This window comes from Larimichthys crocea, chromosome XVII (genome assembly GCF_000972845.2).
Source record: "Larimichthys crocea isolate SSNF chromosome XVII, L_crocea_2.0, whole genome shotgun sequence".
NCBI lineage: Eukaryota > Metazoa > Chordata > Actinopteri > Sciaenidae > Larimichthys > Larimichthys crocea.
The window spans coordinates 432401-460048 of NC_040027.1; the positions used below are offsets into that span (position 1 = coordinate 432401).

The 27648-nt window shown below is 37.4% G+C and overlaps 2 protein-coding genes across 5 annotated transcripts in view; one reads left to right on the forward strand and one right to left on the reverse strand.

The window, feature by feature from the left end:
- The window catches only part of nek7 (NIMA-related kinase 7), a 57600-nt gene extending 49646 nt beyond the window's left edge, over nt 1–7954 (forward strand). The window contains exons 9-10 of the mRNA XM_010734450.3: nt 2190–2303; nt 5198–7954. Of these exons, the coding sequence (XP_010732752.1) occupies nt 2190–2303; nt 5198–5308 (225 nt within the window). The 3' untranslated portion in view covers nt 5309–7954. The remainder of the gene's footprint in view (nt 1–2189; nt 2304–5197) is intronic.
- Nucleotides 7955–11990: 4036 nt separating this feature from the next.
- LOC104921804 (receptor-type tyrosine-protein phosphatase C-like) lies at nt 11991–27225 on the reverse strand. Of its 4 annotated transcripts, none has more exons than XM_027290270.1 (9): nt 26995–27225; nt 26096–26113; nt 14958–15104; nt 14268–14420; nt 13402–13604; nt 13243–13303; nt 13053–13145; nt 12809–12846; nt 11991–12202 (listed from the first exon to the last, which is right to left on the reverse strand). In XM_027290270.1, the coding sequence occupies exons 1-8, from the start codon at nt 27056–27058 to the stop codon at nt 12839–12841; spliced, it is 747 nt and encodes a 248-aa protein (XP_027146071.1). In that variant the 5' UTR covers nt 27059–27225; the 3' UTR covers nt 11991–12202; nt 12809–12838. The 4 variants fall into 4 exon arrangements, with proteins under 4 accessions (XP_027146071.1, XP_027146069.1, XP_027146070.1 ...); XM_027290268.1 differs by having other exon boundaries at nt 13049–13145; nt 26995–27224; XM_027290269.1 differs by having other exon boundaries at nt 11991–12846.
- Nucleotides 27226–27648: the final 423 nt, after the last annotated feature.

The window sequence follows — 27648 nt, forward strand, 5'->3', positions numbered from 1 at the left end:
GTCATTGTTGGAGCAGAGAGAGAGAGCTGTCCAAGTAGAGACAGAGAGAGGGAGATCCTCTTTACTTAGTGTTCACATGTGTTTTGTGAGGATACACTGCATTAATGCAAGTGTTTGATTAAGAGCAACGGCTGAATGTGTGATGCTAAATGATGTCCAGAGGAGAGACGGCCCACTGAGATTCTGCTGCCGTCATCTTTACTTCCCACTGGAAGCTGTGACAGAGACTCTGTCAAAATCTGCCTGATGGGGAACAAGAACTTTTCTGTCTCTGCACCATCAATGTTTGACATATTTTTCAGTGAAGGCTGAAAAGAAGAAGCTGGATACAAGTTGTGTGATGTGCTTGGCACTTTTTGGCCAATGTCCAAGGGTTACATTTGTAGATAGATACATCTAAATTAGGCACATTTCACTTGTGACTTTATGGGTAAGGTGACGAAGAGGTCAAATATCAAATATGTATTTGTTTTGGAGTTTCCAATGAGTTTATTTCTGTAACTCCGAGGCAGAAAACAATTTGCGAAAGAATACTAAGAAATCACCAGGTGTGAAATGTTCATATACTCCATGGCATAGCATAGCCTGTTCCTGTTTTAACTTACTTGTTCTTCCTCCACCTCCTTTATAGTCTTATTTACGCATACATTTTTTCTCTATTGTGTTTCATATTGTGGAAGTTGGCACCTTCACACTAATCTGTTGTATTCTGTATGGAAGCATTCCATTTGGATCCATATCATGTAGACACATTGTTCTCATTTTTCTTTCACTCTACCAATTAATAGGCTGTCAAACACATTCAAAATAATGTGTCACAAAATTTCATCTGCTATGAAAAAAACTTGTGATATTTTTTCTTTATTTTGTCCTTTTATAGCAGTGCATGCTCCGTGTTCCAATTCATCACCAATTTGTCTGCAATTAATTACCACATCCACGTTTAAAAGTATTCATCAAGATCACATTCAAGTTGTAAATGCCCTTCAGTACTGAAACAAAACTGCAAATAGAGCCTTAATGACCCTATATCGTGTTTCACATGAGTCCAGAAAACACTTCCTCTCCTCTGGAAGACATTGAGATGCACAGCAACATTTCAAGATGCTTAGAAAAGACCTCTGCGATAAGACAGGTGCAGGACATGAAATTGGAATATGGATTTTCACATACAGTATGCATACACATGTTTGACTGTGCGACCTTTTACATAACACAGGGCCTTTTTCTGCCCAGAGAAACCTCCTTTGATATCATGTTAGTTATACACTTACTGCAACCCACCTCTATGTAAATAAATGAAAACCAAGTCAACAAGCTCCAACGTCTCCGAGCAGCTAGCTCATCATCATCAACACTGACAGCTATCCCAACCATGTTTATTTATCATTACTTATGCAATTTGGCCCAACACACAAGCCTAACATAGTATTTATTTTGAAAGCCAATACGAATTTGAGTGTGCTTGTTATGCACATATGCTGCAGGCTTTACCGTGCACATGCACAGTTATAGGTCTATTATTAGAAAAGGCAGGGTGGATTCTTCACCTATTTCCACTCAGCAAAAGTCTCCTTATCCTTTCCACTCTTCCTTGCCATTCCCATCTGCCTCTGCTCTGCTCTGCTTGCTTGCATTTGTTTTCCAGAGGATACAGCTTCCTCGCTGCTTCAGCAGACTGAAAAATTCTCTCCTCTCACGTGCCTGAATCCCTCTCCTCACATTCTCCTCTTCCTTTCTCAATTCTTCCTTTCCTCTCATTTTCATCACTAAGTTTTTCGAAAGCAGTGCAGCAGAAAGTGCCAGCAAACAAGGAAAACACACAGCCAGCTAAGAGGAGCTTTCATGGATTTTTCTGTTTTGATTCACTTGAATTTTGGACCACCACTCATTCCACTACAAAAAACATAAATAAGTGTGTACCGATTTGGTATGTACACAAAACTTTAGTTGTATCGACTTCTTGTCTGACTTTGTCTCTCACACCCTGGCACTCCCTGCTTTAATCAATAAATCATATACATCGATAGCAGTAAACTGCACAGGATCTATCTGTAACATACACTTGTGTCTTCTGTGTGTAGCACCTGTTGAAATTTTGACTGGGTGTTTCAAGTTTTTACTTCTCACTCACACCCTTTTCTCTTGTCTTCTCCCCCCCCTGTTTCCTTACATCTTTTTTTTTTCAGATGGCAGCCCTACAGAGTCCGTTCTATGGGGATAAGATGAACCTTTACTCTCTTTGTAAGAAGATTGAACAGTGTGACTACCCCCCTCTTCCCTCAGATCACTACTCAGAGGAGGTAAGTACTATATCTGCTGCCTTTTACTGCTGTGGTAAGTACGTATGGACCTGCTCAGTGTTTTAAATGGACTCGACTCCTGAACTCCTTTTTAAAGGAAACTTAAAAGGAAATCCTTAAAGTATAGTTCAGGAATTTGAAGTGGGGTTGTATGAAGCACTTATCCATAGTCAGTGTATGTGCTTCAGGAGATGGTGGCCAGCCAGTTTGAAGAAGTAGACTGAAATCCTGGCTCAGAAGCATAGCTATGCACTGCTGTGGACAGGGGCAGCAGAAAGAAGCATTTTAGCCACATACAAAAGACCTACCTTTATATGGTGTGTGCTGGTATTTTTTGGCTGTGCCAATCCAAAGTGCTAATATGCAGTGTAGTACAGTGCATGGCCATCCACAGCAGTGCATAGCTTGGCTTTTGTGCCAGGATCCCTGTCAGCTTCCCCAAACTTGGTGTGTACTGACCGCCGTCTACTGTAGGTAGGTAACATACTGACTATGGAGAAGTACCTCATACAACCCAAAATAGCCGAACTATCCCTTTTTAATATTTTAAATAAAATACTCTTTTAAGCAGTCGTGGCTAGTTTCTCCTTCTCCGTGCCAGTTTGCTGATTTTGACTTATGCTATTAAATTTTTTTTATATGTAAGTGAAATCCACCCAACTGTCTGAGCTACAGAACAGTATTATTTTGCTCTGTGATCAAAAGGCTGGCTATGATTTTAACCTTTTGAAAATTAAATGCACATATCAAAAGCATCTGGCCATGCTACAAAGTGGGGTGAACCCAAATGGGCTGGAGTGTCATGTTTCCCTAACTAAATGTTAAATCATCTGCTGTAATTCTGCGTAGACTTACCCATGCACAAAAATGTAATGTAGTCGGGCTGCGGTTAAAGATCGCCTTATTGCTGATTGCCGGTGACATGTGTTATGAATGCGCATGGCTTTACATTTGCATGGCCTCTTTTTGTGGGTGGCATTTTTTTTTCCTTTGCTTTATTATGGATGCACTAAAGCTTTTTGAGTTACTGTATTTGCTTGATAGTTAACAATTACTTTTAAGTTTTTAAGTAAAAGAAAGTGTTAATTCTTGATAGTTAAAAAGCAAATGATGTCTGCTCATGTGTAATCGATTTAAAGGAACATACCAGGAATCATTCAGGGAACATTTTATTGATTAATATATCCACTACCATTGGATTGTGGAGTGCAGTTTGTCCAAGTTTCCAGAGGCTGTGGTGATGTCTCCAAATATTTTGTTTCTCCAATTAGCAGTCCAAAACTCAAATTCAATTCACAATTATATACATTTGAGAAAACACCCTCACAAGACTTTTTTGACTTTCAGCAAACCAATTAATGGACACCCTTTTCACCTTTTTACTAACCATGCTGTGGTATTGTAGAAATGCCATTGGATTTTTTAATATATGCACATGTTATATGCTACTTATGTCTACTGTTATATAACCTGTACATATACTGGTCAGTGAGGTCCTTAAAGCAAAAAAAGTTCTCAACCTATTGTCTCCCTTATCTTCATGCCTCCCACTCTAATATCAGTCCACAGGGACTCAAAGTGGCTATCTGTATTAATGTCTCTGTAGTCAAACAGTAAACCCAGAGAGAGGCTTTTATTTAACGGTGGTGTTTACTTCATTAGGTTGATAAAGGCTAATTGAAAGGTGTCTGAAGCCTCTGTAGAGTCTATCTGTGTGTCTTCTTTTTTTAACGTTCAGGAGCAATTGTGCAAGTGTATATTTTGTTACAAGTGCTCCCTCTCCACACACACACACACACACGCATACACACACCACACTGAGGCTCTGCGTTGCCCCACATGTCACCCCCATCCAGGAGAAAGGGAGACAAAGCGAAAGCGAGAGGGAATGATAGAGCGAGAGACAGGGCGATGGAGAGATGGAGATGAGGGGGGTGCCTGCAGCGCCTGTCTGGATGTAAACAATGCTCCTGAAGGATCGGCAGCAAACTGTCAGCTGCTCATCTTTGTTGTGTCATTTAACCATCTCCGTCTATGCTCCCCCCCCCCACGCTTCCCTTCACTAACTCCTACTCCCCCCTCCACCTGACACCCCCCCCCAACCCACTCGCCATGCAAAGAAGCGCATGAATATTTTACATATCTGCATCTCTCCCCCCCCACCCCCCCATCTTCATTCTGTGGGACTAATTCTCAGACTGTCTGAATTTGCATCTTTCTCTCACTCCGACACACACACACACACACACACACACACACACACACACACACACACACACACACACACACAAACACACACATACATATAAACACAGTGGCTGACGAGAACTCGTCCAAGCCGGTGCCACGCAACAGCGGCCAGGAAGTCGGCAGACGGTTACCATAGCGACCTCGCGTAGATGTTATTTTTTTTCTTTCCTCTCCATCTTTTATTCTCTTCTTTTTTTTTTTAATGATGGCGGTGGCTGTTCCGCCTGCGAGCCTGTCTATCTATCTGCTCCAATCAGCCGCTTCGCTCGGCTTCAAGTGTAAGCGCTGTCTCCGGATGGCAATGGAGTGGCAGCGGTGTGTGCGTGCGTGTGGGTGTGCACGTGTGCTAGCGAGTATGTGTTTGTGTGTGGGCTCAGGTAAGAGTGGATTCAGCAGACCAATAAGTGATTAGTCCGCTAACCCAGCCTCGCATCTTTGTCTCAACTCGATCACTTGTTGCCTTGTTATTGTTATTGTGGAAAGAGCTCATTAAAAGACGAGCAGGTCTGTGTCAGCAGGGGTTTGTTCATTTCTGGAGCTGCTCTTTTAAAATGCACAGTTCGGTCTCACTACAGTGTCATTGACGGTTTTATTTCTCTCTTTACCTCCCAACCAACACCCCTGCCCTCTGTCCCTCTCACCAGCTGAGGAACTTGGTAGATATGTGCATCAATCCTGACCCGGAGAAGAGGCCGGACATCACCTACGTGTACGACATTGCCAAACACATGCAGAACATGACACAGGGCAGCTAAGCCCCAGAGTTACACACACTATAGCTTGCAGAACTCCTCCCCACTTCCCTCTTTGCTCTTCATGCTGGACTCCTACACACCTTACAGCTTTTATACAATAACTATCTCCAGAGTTTAGCTCCTTGTGATAAGTAGTATGTGTAACAGAGTTGTATTTTCAAGGTGATGGTACAGTCTATAACATGACTTGCACCAAAACCTTTTCTGCCCTAGGATAAAGATTATGGAGTTTATACTTTTGTGTCAGATGGACCTCCCATTCCTTAGACTTCAAAAATGTTACAGCACTGAAACTCAATGAATTGTAACTCACCAATGTGTTTGTATTAAACACATGTCATCTGTATTTTCATGTAGTGAGGTAAAGCCATTCTTCAGCAGATGCTATTTAAAGCAGATATACTGGAAAATTAGTAGGTGTTACCCATTACTCAAATGAATTATCAATGCACATAACCCCTAAATTACCTTGTGGGATTTCATGAGATCTGCAGTCCAATAACGGCACAGAAAAAGCAAAAAACAAAGACCATGAAAACTTTGAGAAGACTGGTAAAATAGGAGTGAAGAGTTTTTCACTTAATGGCAGCAAAACTGAGAGACGTGATAGAGTGTTATTGATGGTGGAAGCGTTGTTGTGTTGCACTTTTTACCCTGGTACTGGAAGGTTGGCAGGGTGATCATGTCTAATGAATGTATTAGGAAAGGAAGGATCATTTAGAGGGTAGACTAGAGACATGCTAGGGGGGAGAACATGGGCAAATGTCTCCACAACACTTTTAATAATATGTCATTTTGACACCTACGTATTGTCTTTAAAAAATTCACAATGTCTCTTTTTTTTGACAGTCTAGAAGGAGTTGCAGAAGCTGTAACAAAAGCAGTTCTACGTCTGCTGTTTACTTTTGTCACTGACAGCAAAAAAAATCAAATGTCCTCCTTGGTTCAACTTAAACAAGGTAGACTGCTATCACATATAGCAAGCTTTCCAAGGCTGGTGCAATCACAAAGGAAAAATCAAATCAAAGTCAGAACACATAGTCCAGTGGATGCATTTGACCCATCAGAGAGGCAGTCTATGTGGAGAAAATGTTGTGATTGTTAATGTTGCTGTGTAAGTTTGCAGTGTGGGTGTCTTGTTAAGTAACATATATATTGAACGGATAGCAGATCCTTGCCTTGTGTAGCCGTCAATGTTATGAGTAAATCACAACTACCTAACTTATGTCCTCAGTTGAGATACCAAAGAGAAAAAGTCACACCTGGAGCGAGAGTGGAGATAAAGAGGTACCTTTTATAAAAAGTATATGAAAAACAAGCACCAATGGGACTCATTTTGTTTTACTGTACATAGCGAAGAAGTTCCTATAGTTTTAATACTGTAGGGTGTTAGTGACCCTATGTATTCTTTTTACAATGAATAGGTTTACACCAGTGGGTCACACATGACCACCACTGACTACCACTGGTTTACATAATGACAGTGATACCATATGAAAGGTTGAATAAGTAAACAATGATTGCTAACGCTTTATTTCAGTGTCTTATGAATTCTCTTTTAACATTATCAAATAGCCTATTAACCGTTCATTCAAATAATTGTACATGTATGCCCATGTTTGTCTGTTTTTTAATTAACATTTAATAACATGTTATATACAAAATCAAAGCTTATAGATGCAAGAAAACATAAGTTATTTTTGCTTTGGTCAACAGAATATTTTGACAGTGTGTTGATAGTTTTTTGTCTGAGACTTGCGAATACAGTGTTTGCAATTTTTTGTTTGCAATTGTACACCTTGTCCTGGTTTCTTTACATCGCTTCGCTCTGCCACCACAGTAAAGGTAGTCAAAAATGAACTTTTCATCATGCTCACTGTTTATTTTCTCTCTGTGCCCTCTATTCCCTTTTAACAAGAGTGTCTGTATAGCATCAGAAGATTTTAGATTTGCTTTAAAGAACTTTTTAGATATTTACAGTACTTTTGCTACTATACAGAACTCACGCAAGAATTTGGTGGTATTTAACAGCAAAACTCTTTTTCTCTTGTAATGGATTGAAAGATACATTTACAATGTATTGCCTAAGCACAACAGTCAGTTTTAAGGAAGACAGCCCATGAAGAGATATTAAATGATTATATCATATCATGTCGGGAGTCATTGTAATGTAATTGAATGGCTTGTCGTCTTCTAAAACCAAATGCATAAGTTGCTTTTATCTGTCACCTTGTTAGTTAAGAACATTTTGCAATGCAAAGCCTGGTTGCATTGACTTAAAATATATCTGTGCAGTGACGGTTATATTTTCTGTTAATGCACAGAAACAGAGATCCAGGTTTGTTTGTTTTTTTAACTCCTCACTGGGGGTTTGTTTATAACACACAGTGCTAAGTCACTTTAAGGATTAGGGCCATTTCTTGGCAGGGTGTGTTTTTTTGTTTTTTTTGTATCTTTATGTAACATATGACAGTGCTCTCCTGTGTCATATTGAAGAGTCCAGGGGTTTTCCAGAAAGTCAAATATTAGAATCCATATTTATTTTTTTGGTCGTTTGGTTGTTTTCTGAACATTTCATGTCAAATTAAAGACCCTCGTCACAAATGTCTTGTATGCTAACTAAATGCAATAAAGCTTTCAAATTTCTTTGGGACATTACAGTGAGTGCTTGAAGCTCCAACCAGGTTTTAATGAGTTTCACTGATCTTTCAAACAGGCATCACTGTTTGAACAATTAGAGCGTCACTTGATTGTCAAGGCATGCAGTAATAAAAAAGGACACACTGTAACGTTCATGAAACGTCAAAGGTCAGAAAAAGCTTGTGCTTTCTCACACCAACAAAATGTAAATAACTGTGAAACATGGGGAGTGTTTCTACCTGACATTTCACTGTGATGGACAACTAGTATATGATTTAATGGTGAGTATGCTCATGTAACACTGTGATAAACGGCAAAACCCAGACTGATACTAGACCAAACATTTGAGTTTTTGTCTACATCCTGCGGTGACATTTTACTGGCTTAGAAGTTTATGTTATCCAGCATTTTCTAGTGACAGGTCATCTGATCATCAGTACACAGTAAAGAACATTGTAAATATAATTTAATTCAAGATATTTCCTGACTTCCCGAGAAGCTGATCAGAATGGGCTGAATGTCATTTAATCACTGTCAGCACAAATGGATTACGTGGGTGCCACATGGATTTGGTCAGTAGAAGGCTGAAGTTTTTATCTGCAAATGGGGAAAAAACTGGCACACTCTTATTTTTTGGAAGGCATAGTTTATTCTGTTTAAAAAATATTTCTCCAGGCATTTAAACCTGAGGTCATTTGATTGAAGGTCAGGTGTCTGAAAGGGCTGCATGTTAAGATCACGTTATCGACGTATAGAAAGAAAATATAGATGTCTCAGATCAAAATCTAGATTCAAATTCAAAAGATTAGGATCATTAAACTCTATAATAATACTCTATAAAGGTCATGTGGATTTTAAAGGTAATACTTCAAAAACACAGCAACACACATACAAAAAAGTAAAAAATATTAAAATGAAAAAAATTTAAAACGCAACATAAAAATGTGCTTTTATCTGTCACAAAATTACATCTACAAGATTCATAGCCTGCAGGTGGAAGAAGCATCAAAACAACTGCTGCTATCACTTTCCTTTCTTTAGGTGGCGTTGTTTGGTATTTCTACAACTGGTGATTAAAAATACACCACCTCTTTCAGCTTGATGACCTCCTTCACCGCTAGTGTCCACTAGCAGGTTCTACTGTAAGGTGCCACCACAACAAGCACTGGGACCTTCGGATCACAACTCCTACAGTACCAGCTACCTCAAGAATGGAGGTTTTGTTATTATTTATTTAGTAATATATTACTTACAATTTTTCTTTCCACTTTGGGGTAGTAGGCCAACAACTGCAGTAATTGTATTTTTTCATGGAGACATTGTTCTCCTTGATCTGACCAGTACAGCTGTATTGTGTGAAGGGCTCCAGTTCAGACAAGTCCTTGAACTTGTTGGATTTTCCATCTTCTGAGGAGACACAAGAATGACAACATTTCTTCAACAGCTGGTATTTGTACCTCAGTAACTGTGAACCAATATCTTCTTTCTAAGTAAATCCATTCATAATGTTGATGACGGCTCTTTACTCCACTTACCCAGACAGCTGTAATCAACAGTGAGAGTTTTACAGTTTGGTGGTAAAGTTGTTTTTATTTCTGCAGGAAGTTTAGTTGGAGGTTTCTGGATTATTTCACTTAGTCAAATCTGAACAAGTGTCACTGAAACCAGGTTTGATGCAGAATGTTGTCTGGTCACTTTTGCAGGGCTCAGCTGGAATATTATTTGATGCTGACAGTGAAGTGCTGATGTCCCAATCACTGTGGTAACAAACATATCCAGGGGTGCAGCTGACATTTTTAATGTCATCTTTATCTGAAATAGACAAATGATGCACACATATCTTCCTGTTTTACACACAGTCTCATTTCTTTAATTCAGAGAATGTAATCTGTAATTCACTAATCATAATTCAATTATTTTACTCACTCATTCCAATTGTTCTAGTTTTATCTTCAGCGCTGTTACAGGGTGTTTCTTTGCCAACATGATCAACAAATGCCACATGATGTTCATATCCAGTACAGGGCTTCAGGGGTTTGTTTGGAGTGCCGATGGTTGAACTTTTTAATCAGACAATTTTTTCATGAAGATGATGAATGAGCTCCTGAGCTGAAACAAAATGAAATCCAAACACTCTAAACATGTGTCTTTTTAAATCGCTGTAAAGATGTATATAGAGTTTGAATCACAATGTTACAAGGATCTGCGACTACCATCTCACTCAAAGCTGGTCCATTTTTTTAAATTCTCTCCCTTTGATCACAAGGACACAACATCTTAAAATGTTTTGTCAGTGCTTATGAATGCATTTTTTTTTTTGTCTGCATAATGCTTGGTCATGACACAAATTTCTTACTTGTGTTTTAATCAACTATAGTCTTTATATATTTTGATTGTCTATTTTTCATTGGCTTCTGACAGTTAATGATGAACTTTTTTCATGAACTAGTATATCAGACATCTTGTGTTTCCTTCAAAACACAAAATTATCGCAACCTACTGTATACTGAAACGACGACTGTGTGATATTATTTCTAATGCACACAAGGACATGTTAAATGGGCCACTTTAAACCACTAAATATGGTAATTTAAACAATTTAAAGTTGCAGAAAATATGTGTTTTTATTAATAACGTCTTATTCGTGCTTTCACAGATTTAATCTCAGATAAAAGTAATTTCAACTTTTTTGTGTGGGAACTGAAAACTAAACTGATCGATAATAATGATTTTACACTTACAACTGTCAAGTGCATGTTTACTACTTTCTCTCAACAATTATATTCTAAATTCTTTAATTATTCTATTCAGTCTTATATCTTCATCTACAGTTATAAGAACATAACTTCACAAACACCTATTTCACAGTCTCTTTATTTAAAAAGAGGACCGTCACATTGAAACTGAAGTTGCCCACACCCTAAACCTCAGTCAGAAATCAAATAAGTATCCAGTATCTGCCTTTACTTTGGTGACAGGAAGCTTAATTTCCACTATGTTACAGCAACAGGAAATCCTCTGCTATTTTGTTTTCTTGTCATTTATGTTTCTATTTCTGTAAATGTGAATATGCTATTTGGTATATGAGGCTCTGAGGAGAGCGATAGTAAATGTTTACACACAGGCCACACCTTTAAACACCTTTAAATAGTACAATGATGATAATGATGAATGTACATAAATGATGTGACATAGAACATACCCAGACTGCTGGACATTATGCTTGGTCTGCATACTTTACACCCTGTTGTTGCAGTTTATTAGCCTAGTTTAGGTAACATACATAAGGTATCAACTAATAGAAGATGAGCACCTCAGTTGGCAAGTACACATATATACCTGACTTTTAATTAATGATAATTGACTGAATCCCCCATTAAACAATTGACAGACTGAATAGATCATGAGATATTTGGTATTTGAGAGATACGTTGTATTCTTCCTGTAGGCAAAATCAGGCTTTACATTTGGAGGATCCATTGTATTTGGAGAAACATTAAATGTAGAAGTGTAGACTTTAGATCTAAAGCTAACCCAACAATTGCATTGTTAATTAATGCCATCTTGAGGTAAGTAAGTAATAAGACAACAAACGAGACAAAACAAGTAAGTAATATCAGCTACAATTTGACACTTGTGGTTTAGCTGCTGTTTTGTGTAGGTGTGTAAGTTATATAATTTTATATTTCAGCATCTAAGTGTAGTAGTTTTTTAATTGGAGCATGCACATTTGTGAAGTCAAGTCTTCATTGTGCTGAGTGATGTATGAAGAAGTAACTTATTTTTATTTTTATTTTTTTGTTAACACTGAACCAAACGTACAATCTTTCCTGAACCTTAACCAAAATGCTTATGTTGCCTGAACCAAACCAGAAACCGGAGTCCTGACCTAAGACTCTGGTGTCACAGCCTAACTTTGTATTCCCACTCACACTCAGAGAAATATTGAGTCCAGGCAGAAACCACAACATAATTATAAAAAAAAAAAAAAGATTTTATTTTTTATCATTATTATATTTTTAAATTTTAAAATGATTGATAGAACACTTAGGACTTGATAAAACAATAATTCCATTTTAATTCAGTTTAATTAAAACAAATATCACTTATTAAACTCAAACCAAAAAGACCTATTACATACTGCACATCTTAACAACTAAGTACAAAAAGTAAATGACGATTTTGTTGGCAGCTCCAACAGCTCCATCAGGTCTGTCTTCATCAGTGAGCTTCCTTCTGATGCCATTCAGGAACCTGTGCATTAACATCAAACATAACAGCAAACAAAATGGAAATAAGGCAACATAATATTTGTTACTGCTTATACACAGAACTCGAAAACAAACCATTCAAACATGTTACAATTACAACTGTTATTATAATACAATGTAATGCAATATTCCTAAATGATTATGGAATCTATATCCATCCATCCATCATCTGTAACCGCTTATCCTCATCAGTGTCATGGTGGGGCTGGAGCCTATCCCTGCTGACTTTGAGCAAGAGGCGGGGTACGCCTTGGACAAGTCGCCAGTTCATTGAAAAGCACATAGAGAAAACAACCGTTCACACTCACATTCAAACCTAGGGCAATTTAGAGTCACCAATGACCTATTAACCTGCATGTATTTGGACTGTGCGATGAAGCCGGAGTACCCGAAGACTACTAACGCAGACACAGAGAGAACACTCCACACAGAAAGGCCCCAGTCGAGGTCGAACCATGAACCTTGATGCCGTTCCGCCCATCTAATTATCTAACTGTTAAAATATCATTAATAATGTGTTGTGGCTGAATGTGATTACTGGTTGTAACCTACCATTGTAGTAAAAACAAGAAAGCTGAAGTCTACTCACCTGCCGTTGATTCAAGAATCACATTTTCATTCACATCACTGCGGAGACCAGAAATGAAATGGATATAGTAAATAATAGAGACACCTTCTGCCAGTTACAGTCAGGTGACACTATATCTGTCATGGCGATGTTCAGCAAATTGAAAACCACATACGACATATCGCTTTAGCAGTAAAGTCATATACGTAAATGCATGACAGTGAAACAGAAGCAGAAAATGAGATGCAAAATTAAATTTACTTTCTTGACTTTCTGCACTTCGTAACATAGACCGCCACAGCCAGAGTGATGGTGAAAATGGCGAAGAAGACCATAATGAAGACACCTTTGAAACTCTCTGTAAAATGACAATTATAACAGAAAAATCAAAGTGTTGGCATTTATGTTGAAGATGCAACATAAATGAACAAGAACAAACAAAAAACAGCTCATACGGTGGGTGACCACATCTTGTGTCTTGGGCTTGCTCTCAAATTTTCCATTGAAAACAGTCACCTGGTAAGACAGATAAGACCTTTATCAGTTAATATGTTATACATGGAAATATGAGTAATGTTGTGCTAATGTGAAACTAAAAATAGGATTATACAAACCTCCAGTCGGTATGATGAGTAGTTGAGATCTTTGAATTCAAACTCGCAGTTGTTTGCTTTAAGTTCCTTCAGACGGACACTTACATCATAAAGACGTGCAATGTATTGCTCTTCAGGTCCATTAAGACGATTTGTACGGGTGCAGGTTACTCTAATCACATTATGCTCTGAAACAGCCATCACACCAGTGATATCTCCTGGTACTATTAGAAAAAACAAACAAACATTCAACAATTACTTGTCCTCACTCCCAGTAAAAGTGACATTCTAGTTTGCTATAATGGCATTTTAAACCCTCATCGGCATCATTAGTCAGTTGGCTGATTTGTGCATCAGTGGAAATTATATTACTGTGTATGCAAAGTTTGGTTACTTTGTGAACTGTGTTTGGTGTTTCCACAGTTTCAGTTTATTGGTATAAACAAATCAGGACTGACTAAAACTTACAATTGGAAATCTACATTTACTGTAAAGATTTGGTTGGTTTATGCTGTAAGAATAGAGAGAGAGAGAGAGAGAGAGAGAGATAGGGCAAATGACACCTTTTCTAATTTGATTCGTATTTTTCATATTTTAATTCACAATAGTCTGTGACAAAAATCCATATTTATATTGTATACTTCCAGCGATAGCCATATATCTTGGATAGGACTTAATACAGTTAAACCTAAAACATGAGTCATATGATACTATTTTCCTGACCCTGAATACTGTCCCTGCTGCAACATGTTTTATATTTACTTGTACTGCCACACGGAAAACTTAATATTCAACATGTTTGTACAGTGCACATTTTTGGTTAAAAACTCAGAATAGTCTATTTGTATTATATATGTCACCTGTTAATCATTTTGTTGGTTACTTACTTCCAATCTCAGTTCTCTGTTGAACTACAGTTGGTTGTCGAACTTTCTTGTTGTGGTAGGTGGGTTGGATTTCACAGGTGTAACTGGTGTATGGTTCCAGTCCAGCAACATGACATGTTTCCCCATTAGCTTGTTTGTGTTTGTTGACTTCATCTGTAACACAGTATGCATTAACAGGATCATCTAGACAGAGTTTGCTGAACATAACAAGGTTAAAGGAACATGCATCAGCAGATTGATTTGATTAAGTTTGATTAAGTGACAAAGATCACTATCTCTCTTCCTGCACAGTGCTTTTACATACGCAGTGTTGAGTGATAGTAGTAACAGTTGTTAACCATTTGGATTAAGTGCCATATAAGTTTCTTCTAATTTCTAGTCGAGAAAATGTGATAAAGTACCCCCTAATATACCTTTTTTATTTTCTCGTCGACAACCTGACTGCACTATTGACTTTAACTAAGTGCAGCTTACTTGTATTTAAAAAAGTCATACAGTTAATAATTAAGTTAACTATATGACCAAATATTAAGTGTCTGTGGAGTGATCTCTGTATTTGCTTTATCTCTCAACATTCTTAAGTGGGAGCACTAAATCTTATTAAAGGTTCAAATGTCAATCTTCAAAAAGTTTTCCAGAGTGCATTCCTGTTAAGTAAACATATTTTAATTGAATCTAAATAATACTTACTACTGTGTTTCTGATCTGATGGAAAACAACTGCAGTCATATGAAAGTCCCTGAAGATTAGGAAGATCATCTTGGCAGTTCTGACTGGTTGTGTTCCAACTCAAATCAATGGAGGTATTGGTCATCTTTGTGTTGATTATTTTAAGATCTGTTGAAGCACATCAGACAGATCGATTGCCTTTAATTTAAAAGCTGCATCATATACATTTCTTTGTTTGTGTTTTCTCCATGATGAGGGTGTGTGCATGATGCGCAAAATGACAGGTCAAAATCTAAATCAAAACTAGTGTCTTCTTTGGCGCATAATCTTTCCCAACATGTCTGTCTCAAAAAAAAAAAGTCTGTGAGTCATCTCACTACTACTATTGATGATATCTGACACAACAAGACACAAGACCAATGTTTGCAAGTTGCACAACACACAAATTTCAAATGAACTACTGAGTATGACCACAGTGCAAGATAATCTGAAACATTATGTTGATTATCAGCCCTTCAGGAAGTTGTGAAAGGCATGTTAAAAAAATACAGCTTTTTCCCACTTCTGAAAACAAGTCTTTTTTTTCTCAAGTCTTAAAAATATACTTTGTTATCTTAAAAACAGGATAATTTCTCAAAATGTGTGTTATAATTCTCTACAAGCCACAAGATACTGAAGTGCATCACTGGCCTTTTTTTAAACAAGACTAAAATCATTTATGTTTTCTTCAAAGTGAGTTTTAATTCTCCATGCACTCTAAACACAAGGTCCATATTACCTTTTGTTGTTAGCAACTTACATAACATATTATAACATATCTTTCTTTTACATTAACTAATGTAACAAAACACTTAATGTTAGCTATGTAGTGAACTTGAAATAGGTTCTAGCTGTTGGTCAGCCATGAACAATATATATATATTTCACTGAGTAGCTACTGGGATAACAGTTAACATCAGTATCACTAAATGCTGTCGAAATACATTTCTAGCCAAAAGATATCCATACGTTGCTTACAGATACACAATACAACACATAAAACTCACTAAGAAGAAAATATGAATGATTTTAATCCTGTTTAGAACCAACTTTAGCATCTTGTGGCTGAAATAAATTACATATTCACCTGACACTTCACTGTTCAGCTCATATAATACATAAAACAAAAAAATTCCCACAGAAATTTTGAGAGTGACGAGTGGGCTGTTGCCGGGGGTCTGTACTCAAAAAGCACACCTCAAATAGTAATTATAACATGTTTATTTAGACACAGGAGCAGCTAGCACTAACGCGCTTGCAATTAACATTAGCGTATTAGCACTTACCATGTGTTTAATTTTTACTGGCTTAGTGGCTAATTATCCATTAAATCAGCATTAACCACTAAGCCACTGAAAATGAAAGACATGGCAATTGATAACATGCTAATGATAATTGCTAGCGCGTCACATTAGCATGTTACTATTAATATGTTAACATTAGCATGTTAGCAATGAGCATGTATTTAATTCTTAGTGGCTAATAGTAATTAATAAGCATTAGCAGGTTACCATTAGCAGGTTAGCAATAGCATGTTAGCATTGGCATGTATTTAATGCTTAGTGGCTAATGTTAATTGTTAACGCGCTAGCTGCTCTGCTGTCATTGTCTGTCAATTTAGACAGACAACGCGCTAGCAATTATCATTAGCATGTTAGATTTAGCATGTTTACATTAGCATGTATTTAATTCTTAGTCACTAAAAATGAGTGACTAGCACTGACATGCTAGCAATTAACATTAACATGTTAGCATTAGCATGTTAACATTAACATGTATTTAATTCTTAGTGGCTAATGTTAATTGCTAGCAATGACGCGCATGTTAGCATTAGCATGTTAGCAAGTAGCATGTATTTAATTCCTAGTGGCTAATGCTAATTAACATTAGCATGTTAACATTAACATGTTAGCAATGATCATGTATTTAATTCTTAGTGGCTAATGTTAATTGCTAGCGTTGACGCGCTAGCAATTACCATTTGCACTAATTTTAGCATTGGCCGCTAATGTTAACGTGCTAGCTGCTCTGCTGTCTCTGTCTGCCATTTTACACAGAAATTCAAATTAAGCCAATAACTGCTAAAATGGCCGCCACTGGGCTTCTGCCTGCTCTAAGAGCAGTTACTGCACCTGTTGTCAGTTGGGATGTCAGTTGGAAATCCTGATAGAGACAGAGGGAAAATGCTGAGACCACCCCTTGAAGAGGAGGGATTTCTGGCCAAACCGTATTTCCAATCATTGAACTGAAATCACTGGGAGCATCCTATGCCCTTCCTGAACGTCTACATATTTGTTTTGTGTCGATTAAGTGAAGAAATGTGTCCTTGAGAGCGATTCAGAGAAAGGTTACTTCTGCTTTCCACCAGAAAATTTCCCGTCTTTTTAACATGGCAGTGTATGAGGCTGACGATGGGAGTTGCTGCCGCATCTTTGCGTTTCCCGCCAAAATGATATATCTGACAGTTTTAGCAGGCGAATGTGAGTGAGACGACAAATTTTCCTACGTTTCTATGTATAAATTGTGTCTGTAGTGGGGCATTTGAGGCCACGGTAGTCGAATATGTTTTATTTTTTCACTGATTTTTCTCCCTGCTCCTCACTCTAGCTGATGATGTCATCCGCTGTAGCACAAACATTCCGCCACATACACACCCATCATAAACCCAGAAATTTGACTAAAAACCTGCTCAACTTTGAGCCTTGATAGTTTAAAAACGGTAAAAGCTGTCGATGAGTGTAGTGAATCCCTGAAGAGAAGGCAAGCATACCTACGTTTTAAAGTTCAAATGAAGTCTCTCGGTGAAAGTATGCCAGAGCAGTTCATTGTTGAAAATGTCTGTTGAAATTTTTTTTTCGGGCCTCCCCATTCATTCTCTATGGGAAATTTTTTGCAGTTTTTCGCAAATAAATTCGCAAAAAACTCGCAAATCTCTTAGAAAAGTAATAGCACGGGATTCAGGATCAAGACGCACGTTTTGATATATAATTTGTTAGGGTCCTCTCACCGCTGTGGGCCGCATTAATGTTCGAAAAAGGGCGGAAAATGAATAATAATGCCATGAAACACGCAGAAGAACAATAGTTGACGAGTGCCCAGAGCTTGCTAGCTCTGTGAGTAGTTGACGAGTGACGAGTGGGCTGTTGCCGGGGGTCTGTAGTCAAAAAGCACACCTCAAATAGTCATTTTTAACATGTTTATTTAGACACAGGAGCAATTACCATGTCTTTAATTTTTAGTGGCTTAGTGGCTAATTATCCACTAAATCAGCATTAGCCACTAAGCCCCTAAAAATTAAAAACATGGCAATTGCTAACATGCTAATGATAATTGCTAGCGCGTCATGTTAGCAATTACCATGTCTTTAATTTTTAGTGCTTTTGCATTTACTGCTAGAGAATGCCCCCCGCTGGCCAGCAAAAATCTATAAATTAGCGCACCGTTGTATAGCCACGGTTCAAGTGTGGGAAAAAGTAGCGGCGGATTCCGGAAAAAAAAAATAATAAAAAAAAAATAATATAATGATATACATTCATATTTTTTTATTATAATATACAATGTGTTTTACCAATATAGCTCTAAGTGTGTAGCTTTTATTCGTTTACGCACACACACAGGGCATGTTCAACATTGACATGAACAAACACTGTGAACAAAGACTGATGATTTAAACCATTTTTCTTTTTCTAGGTTCTACACTGTTACAGTGACAATTCTGAATTTCAACTGAACATAACAAGCTCTACCGCTGGTAAATACAACATGGACATCAATGAAGAAGGTCAACCTGAGACGATGAAATCATATAACTTTGAGCATTTACCTCAAACTTCTTCATATGAAATCCCACACCTGAAGCTCTGCGCTGTCTATGAGCATAATGTGACATTTCTTGTGAGCATGATGAAAAAACACCCTGTGACTCTGGTGGAGATAAAATTCTGATGAATACAATGGGTGAGTAAGAAATTGAATATCTTTGTACGTCACTGAGTTATGATAGGCATCCTATCTGGACAAAGTCATGAACAGCTCTGTATCCCACCTATGCTAACTTAATATGAGATATATTCAAGTTATAAGGTCGAGTCTAAGTCCTGGGTCAATTTTATTCAACACAAAATTGCGAAACATTAAAAAAATAATAATAATAACTTCCACCATCTATCGGGGGCTTTAATTAGTGACCAGTGCCTACGACCCTCGTCAACTATTGTTCTTCGCGTGTTTCATGGCATATATCTCCGCCCTTTTTCGAACATTAATGCGGCCACAGCGGTGAGAGGACCCTAACAAATTATATATCAAAACGTGCGTCTTGATCCTGAATCCCGTGCTATTACTTTTCTAAGAGATTTGCGAGTTTTTTGCGAATTTATTTGCGAAAAACTGCGAAAATCCCATAGAGAATGAATGGGGAGGCCCGAAAAAAAAATTTCAACAGACATTTTCAACAATGAACTGCTCTGGCATACTTTCACGACCGAGACTTCATTTGAACTTTAAAACGTAGGTATGCGCCTCTTCTTCAGGGATTCACTACACTCATCGACAGCTTTTCACCGTTTTTAAACTATCAAGGCTCAAAGTTGAGCAGGTTTTTAGTCAAATTTCTGGGTTTATGATGGTGTGTTGTGGCGGGGATTTTGTGCTACAGCGGATGACATCATCAGCTAGAGTGAGGAGCAGGGAGAAAAATCAGTGAAAAAATAAAACATATTCGACTACCGTGGCCTCAAATGCCCCACTACAGACACAATTTACATAGAAACGTAGGAAAATTTGTCGTCTCACTCACATTCGCCTGCTAAAACTGTCAGATATATCATTTTGGCGGGAAACGCAAAGATGCGGCAGCAACTCCCATCGTCAGCCTCATACACTGCCATGTTAAAAAGACGGGAAATTTTCTGGTGGAAAGCAGAAGTAACCTTTCTCTGAATCGCTCTCAAGGACACATTTCTTCACTTAATCGACACAAAACAAATATGTAGACGTTCAGGAAGGGCATAGGATGCTCCCTGATTTCAGTTCAATGATTGAATACGGTTTGGCCAGAAATCCCTCCTCTTCAAGGGGTGGTCTCAGCATTTTCCCTCTGTCTCTATCAGGATTTCCAACTGACATCCCAACTGACAACAGGTGCAGTAACTGCTCTTAGAGCAGGCAGCGCCAGTGGCGGCCATTTTAGCAGTTATTGGCTTAATTTGAATTTCTGTGTAAAATGGCAGACAGAGACAGCAGAGCAGCTAGCACGTTAACATTAGCGGCCAATGCTAATTAGTGCAAATGGTAATTGCTAGCGCGTCAACGCTAGCAATTAACATTAGCCACTAAGAATTAAATACATGATCATTGCTAACATGTTATGTTAACATGCTAATGTTAATTAGCATTAGCCACTAGGAATTAAATACATGCTACTTGCTAACATGCTAATGCTAACATGCGCGTCATTGCTAGCAATTAACATTAGCACTAAGAATTAAATACATGTTAATGTTAACATGCTTGCTAACATGTTAATGTTAATGCTAGCATGTCAGTGCTAGTCACTCATTTTTAATGACTAAGAATAAATACATGCTAATGTTAAACATGCTAAATCTAACATGCTAATGATAATTGCTAGCGCGTTGTCTGTCTAAATGTGACAGACAATGACAGCAGAGCAGCTAGCGCGTTAAAATTAACATTAGCCACTAAGCATAATACATGCCAATGCTAACATGCTATTGTCTAACCTGCTAATGGTAACCTGCTAATGCTATTAATTACTATTAGCCACTAAGAATTAAATACATGCTCATTGCTACATGCTAATGTTAACATATTAATAGTAACAATGCTATGTGACGCGCTAGCAATTATCATTAGCATGTTATCAATTGCCATGTCTTTCATTTTCAGTGGCTTAGTGGTTAATGCTGATTTAATGGATAATTAGCCACTAAGCCAGTAAAATTAAAACACATGGTAAGTGCTAATACGCTAATGTTAATTGCAAGCGCGTTAGTGCTAGCTGTCTCCTGTGTCTAAATAAACATGTTAAAAATGACTATTTGAGGTGTGCTTTTTGAGTACAGACCCCCGGCAACTGCCCACTCGTCACTCTCAAAATTTCTGTGGGAATTTTTTTGTTTTTGTATTATATGAGCTGAACAGTGAGTGTCAGGTGAATATGTAATTTATTTCAGCCACAAGATGCTAAAGTTGGTTCTAAAAGATTAAAATCATTCATATTTTCTTCTTAGTGAGTTTTATGTGTGTATTGTGTATCTGTAAGCAACGTATGGATATCTTTTGGCTAGAAATGTATTTCGACAGCATTTAGTTACTGATGTTAACTGTTATCCCAGTAGCTACTCAGTGAATATATATTATTATTGTTCATTGGCTGACCAACAGCTAGAACCTATTTCAAGTTCACTACATAGCTATAATAAGTGTTATGTTACATTAAGTTAATGTAAAAGAGATATGTTATAATATGTTATGTAAGTTGCTAACAACAAAAGGTATATGGACCTTGTGTTTAGAGTGCATGGAGAAATTAAAACTCACTGTGAAGAAAACATAAATGATTTAGTCTTGTTAAAAAAAAGGCCAGGATGCACTTCGTATCTTGTGGCTTGTTGAGAGAATTACAAACCATTTTGAGAAATTATCCTGTTAAGATAACAAAAGTATTTAAGACTGGAAAAAAAGACTGGTTTCAGAAGTGGGAAAAAGCTGTATTTTTTTACATGCCTTTCACAACTTCCTGAAGGGCTGAGAATCAACATAAGGTTCAGAATCTTGCACTGTGGTCATACAGTAGTCTTTGAAATTGTGTGGGGTGCAACTTGCAAACATTGGTCTGTGGCTTGTTGTGGTCAGAATCATCAATAGTAGAGAGTGAGATGACTCAGACAGGACAGAGTGTGGGTAGGTTTTGGCAGTACTCACAGCCCAGAACGTAATTATGTAGTTTACACATAAAGTTACACTTAAGCTTATAAATATACTAAATCACGGATCAGAGCGCTCTGATCCGTGATTTAGTATATTTATAAGCTTAAGTGTAACTTTATGTGTAAACTACATAATTACGTCTGGGCTGTGAGTACTGCCAAAAACCTACCCACACTCTGTCCTGTCTGAGTCATCTCACTCCTACTATTGATGTTCTGCCACAACAAGCCACAGACCAATGTTTGCAAGTTGCACCACCACACAATTTCAAAACTACTGTATGACCACAGTGCAAGATTCTGACCATTTGTTGATTCTCGCCCTTCAGGAAGTTGTGAAAGGCATGTAAAAAAATACAGCTTTTTCCCACTTCTGAAACCAGTCTTTTTTTCCAAGTCTTAAATACTTTTGTTATCTTAACAGGATAATTTCTCAAAATGGTTTGTTAATTCTCTCATACAAGCCACAAGATACGAAGTGCATCCTGGCCTTTTTTTTAACAAGACTAAATCATTTATGTTTTCTTCAAGTGAGTTTTATTTCTCCATGCACTCTAAACACAAGGTCCATATACCTTTTGTTGTTAGCAACTTACATAACATATTATAACATATCTCTTTTACATTAACTTAATGAACATAACACTTATTATAGCTATGTAGTGAACTTGAAATAGGTTCTAGCTGTTGGTCAGCCAATGAACAATAATATATATATTCACTGAGTAGCTACTGGGATAACAGTTAACATCAGTAACTAAATGCTGTCGAAATACATTTCTAGCCAAAAGATATCCATACGTGCTTACAGATACACAATACACACATAAAACTCACTAAGAAGAAAATATGAATGATTTTAATCCTTTTAGAACCAACTTTAGCATCTTGTGGCTGAAATAAATTACATATTCACCTGACACTCACTGTTCAGCTCATATAATACAAAAACAAAAAATTCCCACAGAAATTTTGAGAGTGACGAGTGGGCAGTTGCCGGGGGTCTGTACTCAAAAAGCACACCTCAAATAGTCATTTTTAACATGTTTATTTAGACACAGGAGCAGCTAGCACTAACGCGCTTGCAATTAACATTAGCGTATTAGCACTTACCATGTGTTTTAATTTTACTGCTTAGTGGCTAATTATCCATTAAATCAGCATTAACCACTAAGCCACTGAAAATGAAAGACATGGCAATTGATAACATGCTAATGATAATTGCTAGCGCGTCACCATAGCATTGTACTATTAATATGTTAACATTAGCATGTAGCAATGAGCATGTATTTAATTCTTAGTGGCTAATAGTAATTAATAGCATTAGCAGGTTACCATTAGCAGGTTAGACAATAAGCATGTTAGCATTGGCATGTATTATGCTTAGTGGCTAATGTTAATTGTTAACGCGCTAGCTGCTCTGCTGTCATTGTCTGTCACATTTAGACAGACAACGCGCTAGGCAATTATCATTAGCATGTTAGATTTAGCATGTTTAACATTAGCATGTATTTAATTCTTAGTCATTAAAAATGAGTGACTAGCACTGACATGCTAGCATTAACATTACATGTTAGCAAGCATGTTAACATTAACATGTATTTAATTCTTAGTGCTAATGTTAATTGCTAGCAATGACGCGCATGTTAGCATTAGCATGTTAGCAAGTAGCATGTATTTAATTCCTAGTGGCTAATGCTAATTAACATTAGCATGTTAACATAACATGTTAGCAATGATCATGTATTTAATTCTTAGTGGCTAATGTTAATTGCTAGCGTTGACGCGTAGCAATTACCATTTGCACTAATTAGCATTGGCCGCTAATGTTAACGTGCTAGCTGCTCTGCTGTCTCTGTCTGCCATTTTACACAGAAATTCAAATTAAGCCAATAACTGCTAAAATGGCCGCCACTGGCGCTGCCTGCTCTAAGAGCAGTTACTGCACCTGTTGTCAGTTGGGATGTCAGTTGGAAATCCTGATAGAGACAGAGGGAAAATGCTGAGAACCCCTTGAAGAGGGGGATTTCTGGCCAAACCGTATTCAATCATTGAACTGAAATCAGGGAGCATCCTATGCCCTTCCTGAACGTCTACATATTTGTTTTGTGTCGATTAAGTGAAGAAATGTGTCCTTGAGAGCGATTCAGAGAAAGGTTACTTCTGCTTTCCACCAGAAAATTTCCCGTCTTTTTAACATGGCATGTATGAGGCTGACGATGGGAGTTGCTGCCGCATCTTTGCGTTTCCCGCCAAAATGATATATCTGACAGTTTTAGCAGGCGAATGTGAGTGAGACGACAAATTTTCCTACGTTTCTATGTAAATTGTGTCTGTAGTGGGGCATTTGAGGCCACGGTAGTCGAATATGTTTTATTTTTTCACTGATTTTTCTCCCTGCTCCTCACTCTAGCTGATGATGTCATCCGCTGTAGCACAAAATCCCCGCCACAACACACCATCATAAACCCAGAAATTTGACTAAAAACCTGCTCAATTTTGAGCCTTGATAGTTAAAAACGGTGAAAAGCTGTCGATGAGTGTAGTGAATCCCTGAAGAAGAGGCGCATACCTACGTTTTAAAGTTCAAATGAAGTCTCGGTCGGAAAGTATGCCAGAGCAGTTCATTGTTGAAAATGTGTTGAAATTTTTTTTTCGGGCCTCCCCATTCATTCTCTATGGGAATTTTCGCAGTTTTTCGCAAATAATTCGCAAAAAACTCGCAAATCTCTTAGAAAAGTAATAGCACGGGATTCAGGATCAAGACGCACGTTTTGATATATAATTTGTTAGGGTCCTCTCACCGCTGTGGCCGCATTAATGTTCGAAAAAGGGCGGAGTATAGGCCATGAAACACGCGAAGAACAATAGTTGACGAGGGTCGTAGGCACTGGTCACTAATTAAAGCCCCCGATAGATGGTGGAAGTTATTATTATTATTTTTTTAATGTTTCGCAATTTTGTGTTGAATAAAATTGACCCAGGACTTAGACTCGACCTTATAACTTGAATATATCTCATATTAAAGTTATGCATAGGTGGGATACAGAGCTGTTCATGACTTTGTCCAGATAGGATGCCTATCATAACTCAGTGACGTACAAAGATATTCAATTATCTACTCACCCATTGTATTCATCAGATTTTATCTCCACCAGAGTCACAGGGTGTTTTTTCATCATGCTCACAAGAAATGTCACATTATGCTCATAGACAGCGCAGAGCTCGAGGTGTGGGATTTCATATGAAGAAGTTTGAGGTAAATGCTCAAAGTTATATGATTTCATCGTCTCAGTTGACCTTCTTCATTGATGTCACTGTTGTATTTACCAGCGGTAGAGCTTGTTATGTTCAGTTGAAATTCAGAATTGTCACTGTAACAGTGTAGAACCTAGAAAAAGAAAAATGGTTTAAATCATCAGTCTTTGTTCACAGTGTTGTTCATGTCAATGTTGAACATGCCCTGTGTGTGTGCGTAACGAATAAAAGCTACACACTTAGAGCTATATTGTAAAACACTTGTATATTATAATAAAAAAATATGAATGTATATCGATTATATTATTTTTTTTTTATTATTTTTTTTTTCCGGACATCCGCGCTACTTTTTCCCACACTTGAACCGTGGCTATACAACGGTGCGCTAATTTATAGATTTTTGCTGGCCAGCGGGGGGCATTCTCTAGCAGTAAATGCAAAAGTGAGACAGACATGTTGGGAAAGATTATGCGCCAAAGAAGACACTAGTTTTGATTTAGATTTTGACCTGTCATTTTGCGCATCATGCACACACCCTCATCATGGAGAAAACACAAACAAAGAAATGTATATGATGCAGCTTTTAAATTAAAGGCAATCGATCTGGCCGTCAAAGAAGGAAATAGAGCTACTGCACGTAATCTTGGCATCCCATGTTGATGGCATGTTGGTGCTGTACTGCCGATTTTCAGGCACAGTTTGAAAAAAAGCGTGTCTTAAATTAAAACTTCAAAAAATCTTACGTGTACCTCATGTTACAACATGAAAACCTGCGGCTTATTAAGTGTATTATTAAGTGTGGCCTATAAATGTACAAAATGTATTATTTAAAAAAAAAAAAATATTCAGGTGCGCTCTATAGTCCGGAAAATACGGTACATATTTTAAAAAAATGAAAGCGATACTCACACAGGGGAGATGGGGGAGCTAGAAAGTGCAAATACATTGTTAAGGTTAGAAAACAATGCAAAAAACGTCAAACAAACAAGTTTATTCATTTCATTTCATTTGACAAAGCTGTTGCTATTCTCTAACCTCTTCTTCAGTCATGTAAAATGGTAAATGTGTTTGTTTCAAGGGGCAGAACATCTCAGACATGACAAACAATCATTTCTCAAATCATATTTTTGTTGTTGCTATTTTTATGTCACACATTTCTATTAATTTACTGTGTGGTTTATCTATATTTGATGTTATTATTATCTATATTAATTACAATAGGAAAAGTTTACAATGTACTGTCCTCATAGTATTTAAAATGGGGCTGTTATATATGAAGATATTTTGTCATGCTAGTGTTGTTTTGAATTATTTTTGTCAGCATAAATCTTGCACAAAGCACAAAAGCTGATTTTTTATGTTTTAATTCAATTGTGGTTTGTATTTATTTTGATTCTGAAAATCGTACTTTTTCATCATAGAAAGTAGTTCATTAATGATGAGTAAAATAACTTTTTTCATGCAGACGGAAGCTTTTATCATCTTCAAAATACAGATCACAATCTTTAATGAAATTCTCCACTTTGCATAAGAAATGCACAAAAAAATGTTAAATTCACCTCTTAAGAACCTAAATACCGTAAATTGATTTTGATATCTTACTCACTCACTCTATTTCACAGATTTTATTGTCAAGGTGCTCAGATAAAAGTAACTGTTTTTAGTGTTGCTGCTACCACACCTCATGTTTATTTCATTAAAAAAAAAACAGCTTTTTGTAGATCATCAAGGGGAGCAGTTACACAGACATAACTTCACAAACACCTTATTCATAATCCCTTACGTTGACATTGAAGATGGTTACTTACATTTAGCCAAACTGATGATTCCAGCCCAAAGCAGCAGGATATTCAGACCACAGAGAGCTGCCATATCAGATATTCACACGGCCAGAAGAAAGTTTTTATTTTGATTAAATGTTAAGAAATAAATGCAGCTTCCTGGCTAGTTTCCTCACACTGTAACCTCAGCCCTGGTTTCAAGTCAAAGTGGGCGTCACAGAATCTGCCTTTACTGTACCTTTACTTTGGTGACAGGAACTTTCATTTCCGTATGCTGTAGTAAACAGGAAATCTCTTATCTGAACCGAACATCACTTTTCGTATTATTATTTTTCTAGTTCATATTTCAATTAATCACTCTGTTAATATGTATGTGCTATTTGTTTTCAGCAGTTTAATCCCAAATGAACAGACACAGTAAAGAAAGATGTTTTGTGATCTTCACACACCTTTAGACCTTTAGGGTTTTTGTCTAATGTTGAAGTTAATAGCAAATATAAGTTACATTTGGAGGATCCATTAAATTTGGACACATCAAAGCCTCATGTAAACATCCCCCGTTCCCCTCCCCCATCTGCTCATGTGCAGTTTTTGTGGTTACTTTACTTATGATCAAAAACTAGTCAATCAGCTCCTTTGCCTCTGTCATGGTCTGCTTCTGGTAAGAACATTGTCCGTTCA

What these genes read in the sequence shown, in the direction of transcription:
- LOC104921804 (XM_027290268.1), bottom strand. Translation starts at nt 27,058, where the DNA reads ATGGCAGCTCTCTGTGGTCTGAATATCCTGCTGCTTTGGGCTGGAATC. An exon ending in ACTCATCATACCGACTGGAG is followed by an intron (nt 13,304 to 13,401) that starts GTTTGTATAATC and finishes CTGTCTTACCAG; the next exon opens with GTGACTGTTTTCAATGGAAA. An exon ending in ACAAGATGTGGTCACCCACC is followed by an intron (nt 13,146 to 13,242) that starts GTATGAGCTGTT and finishes GTCATTTTACAG; the next exon opens with AGAGTTTCAAAGGTGTCTTC.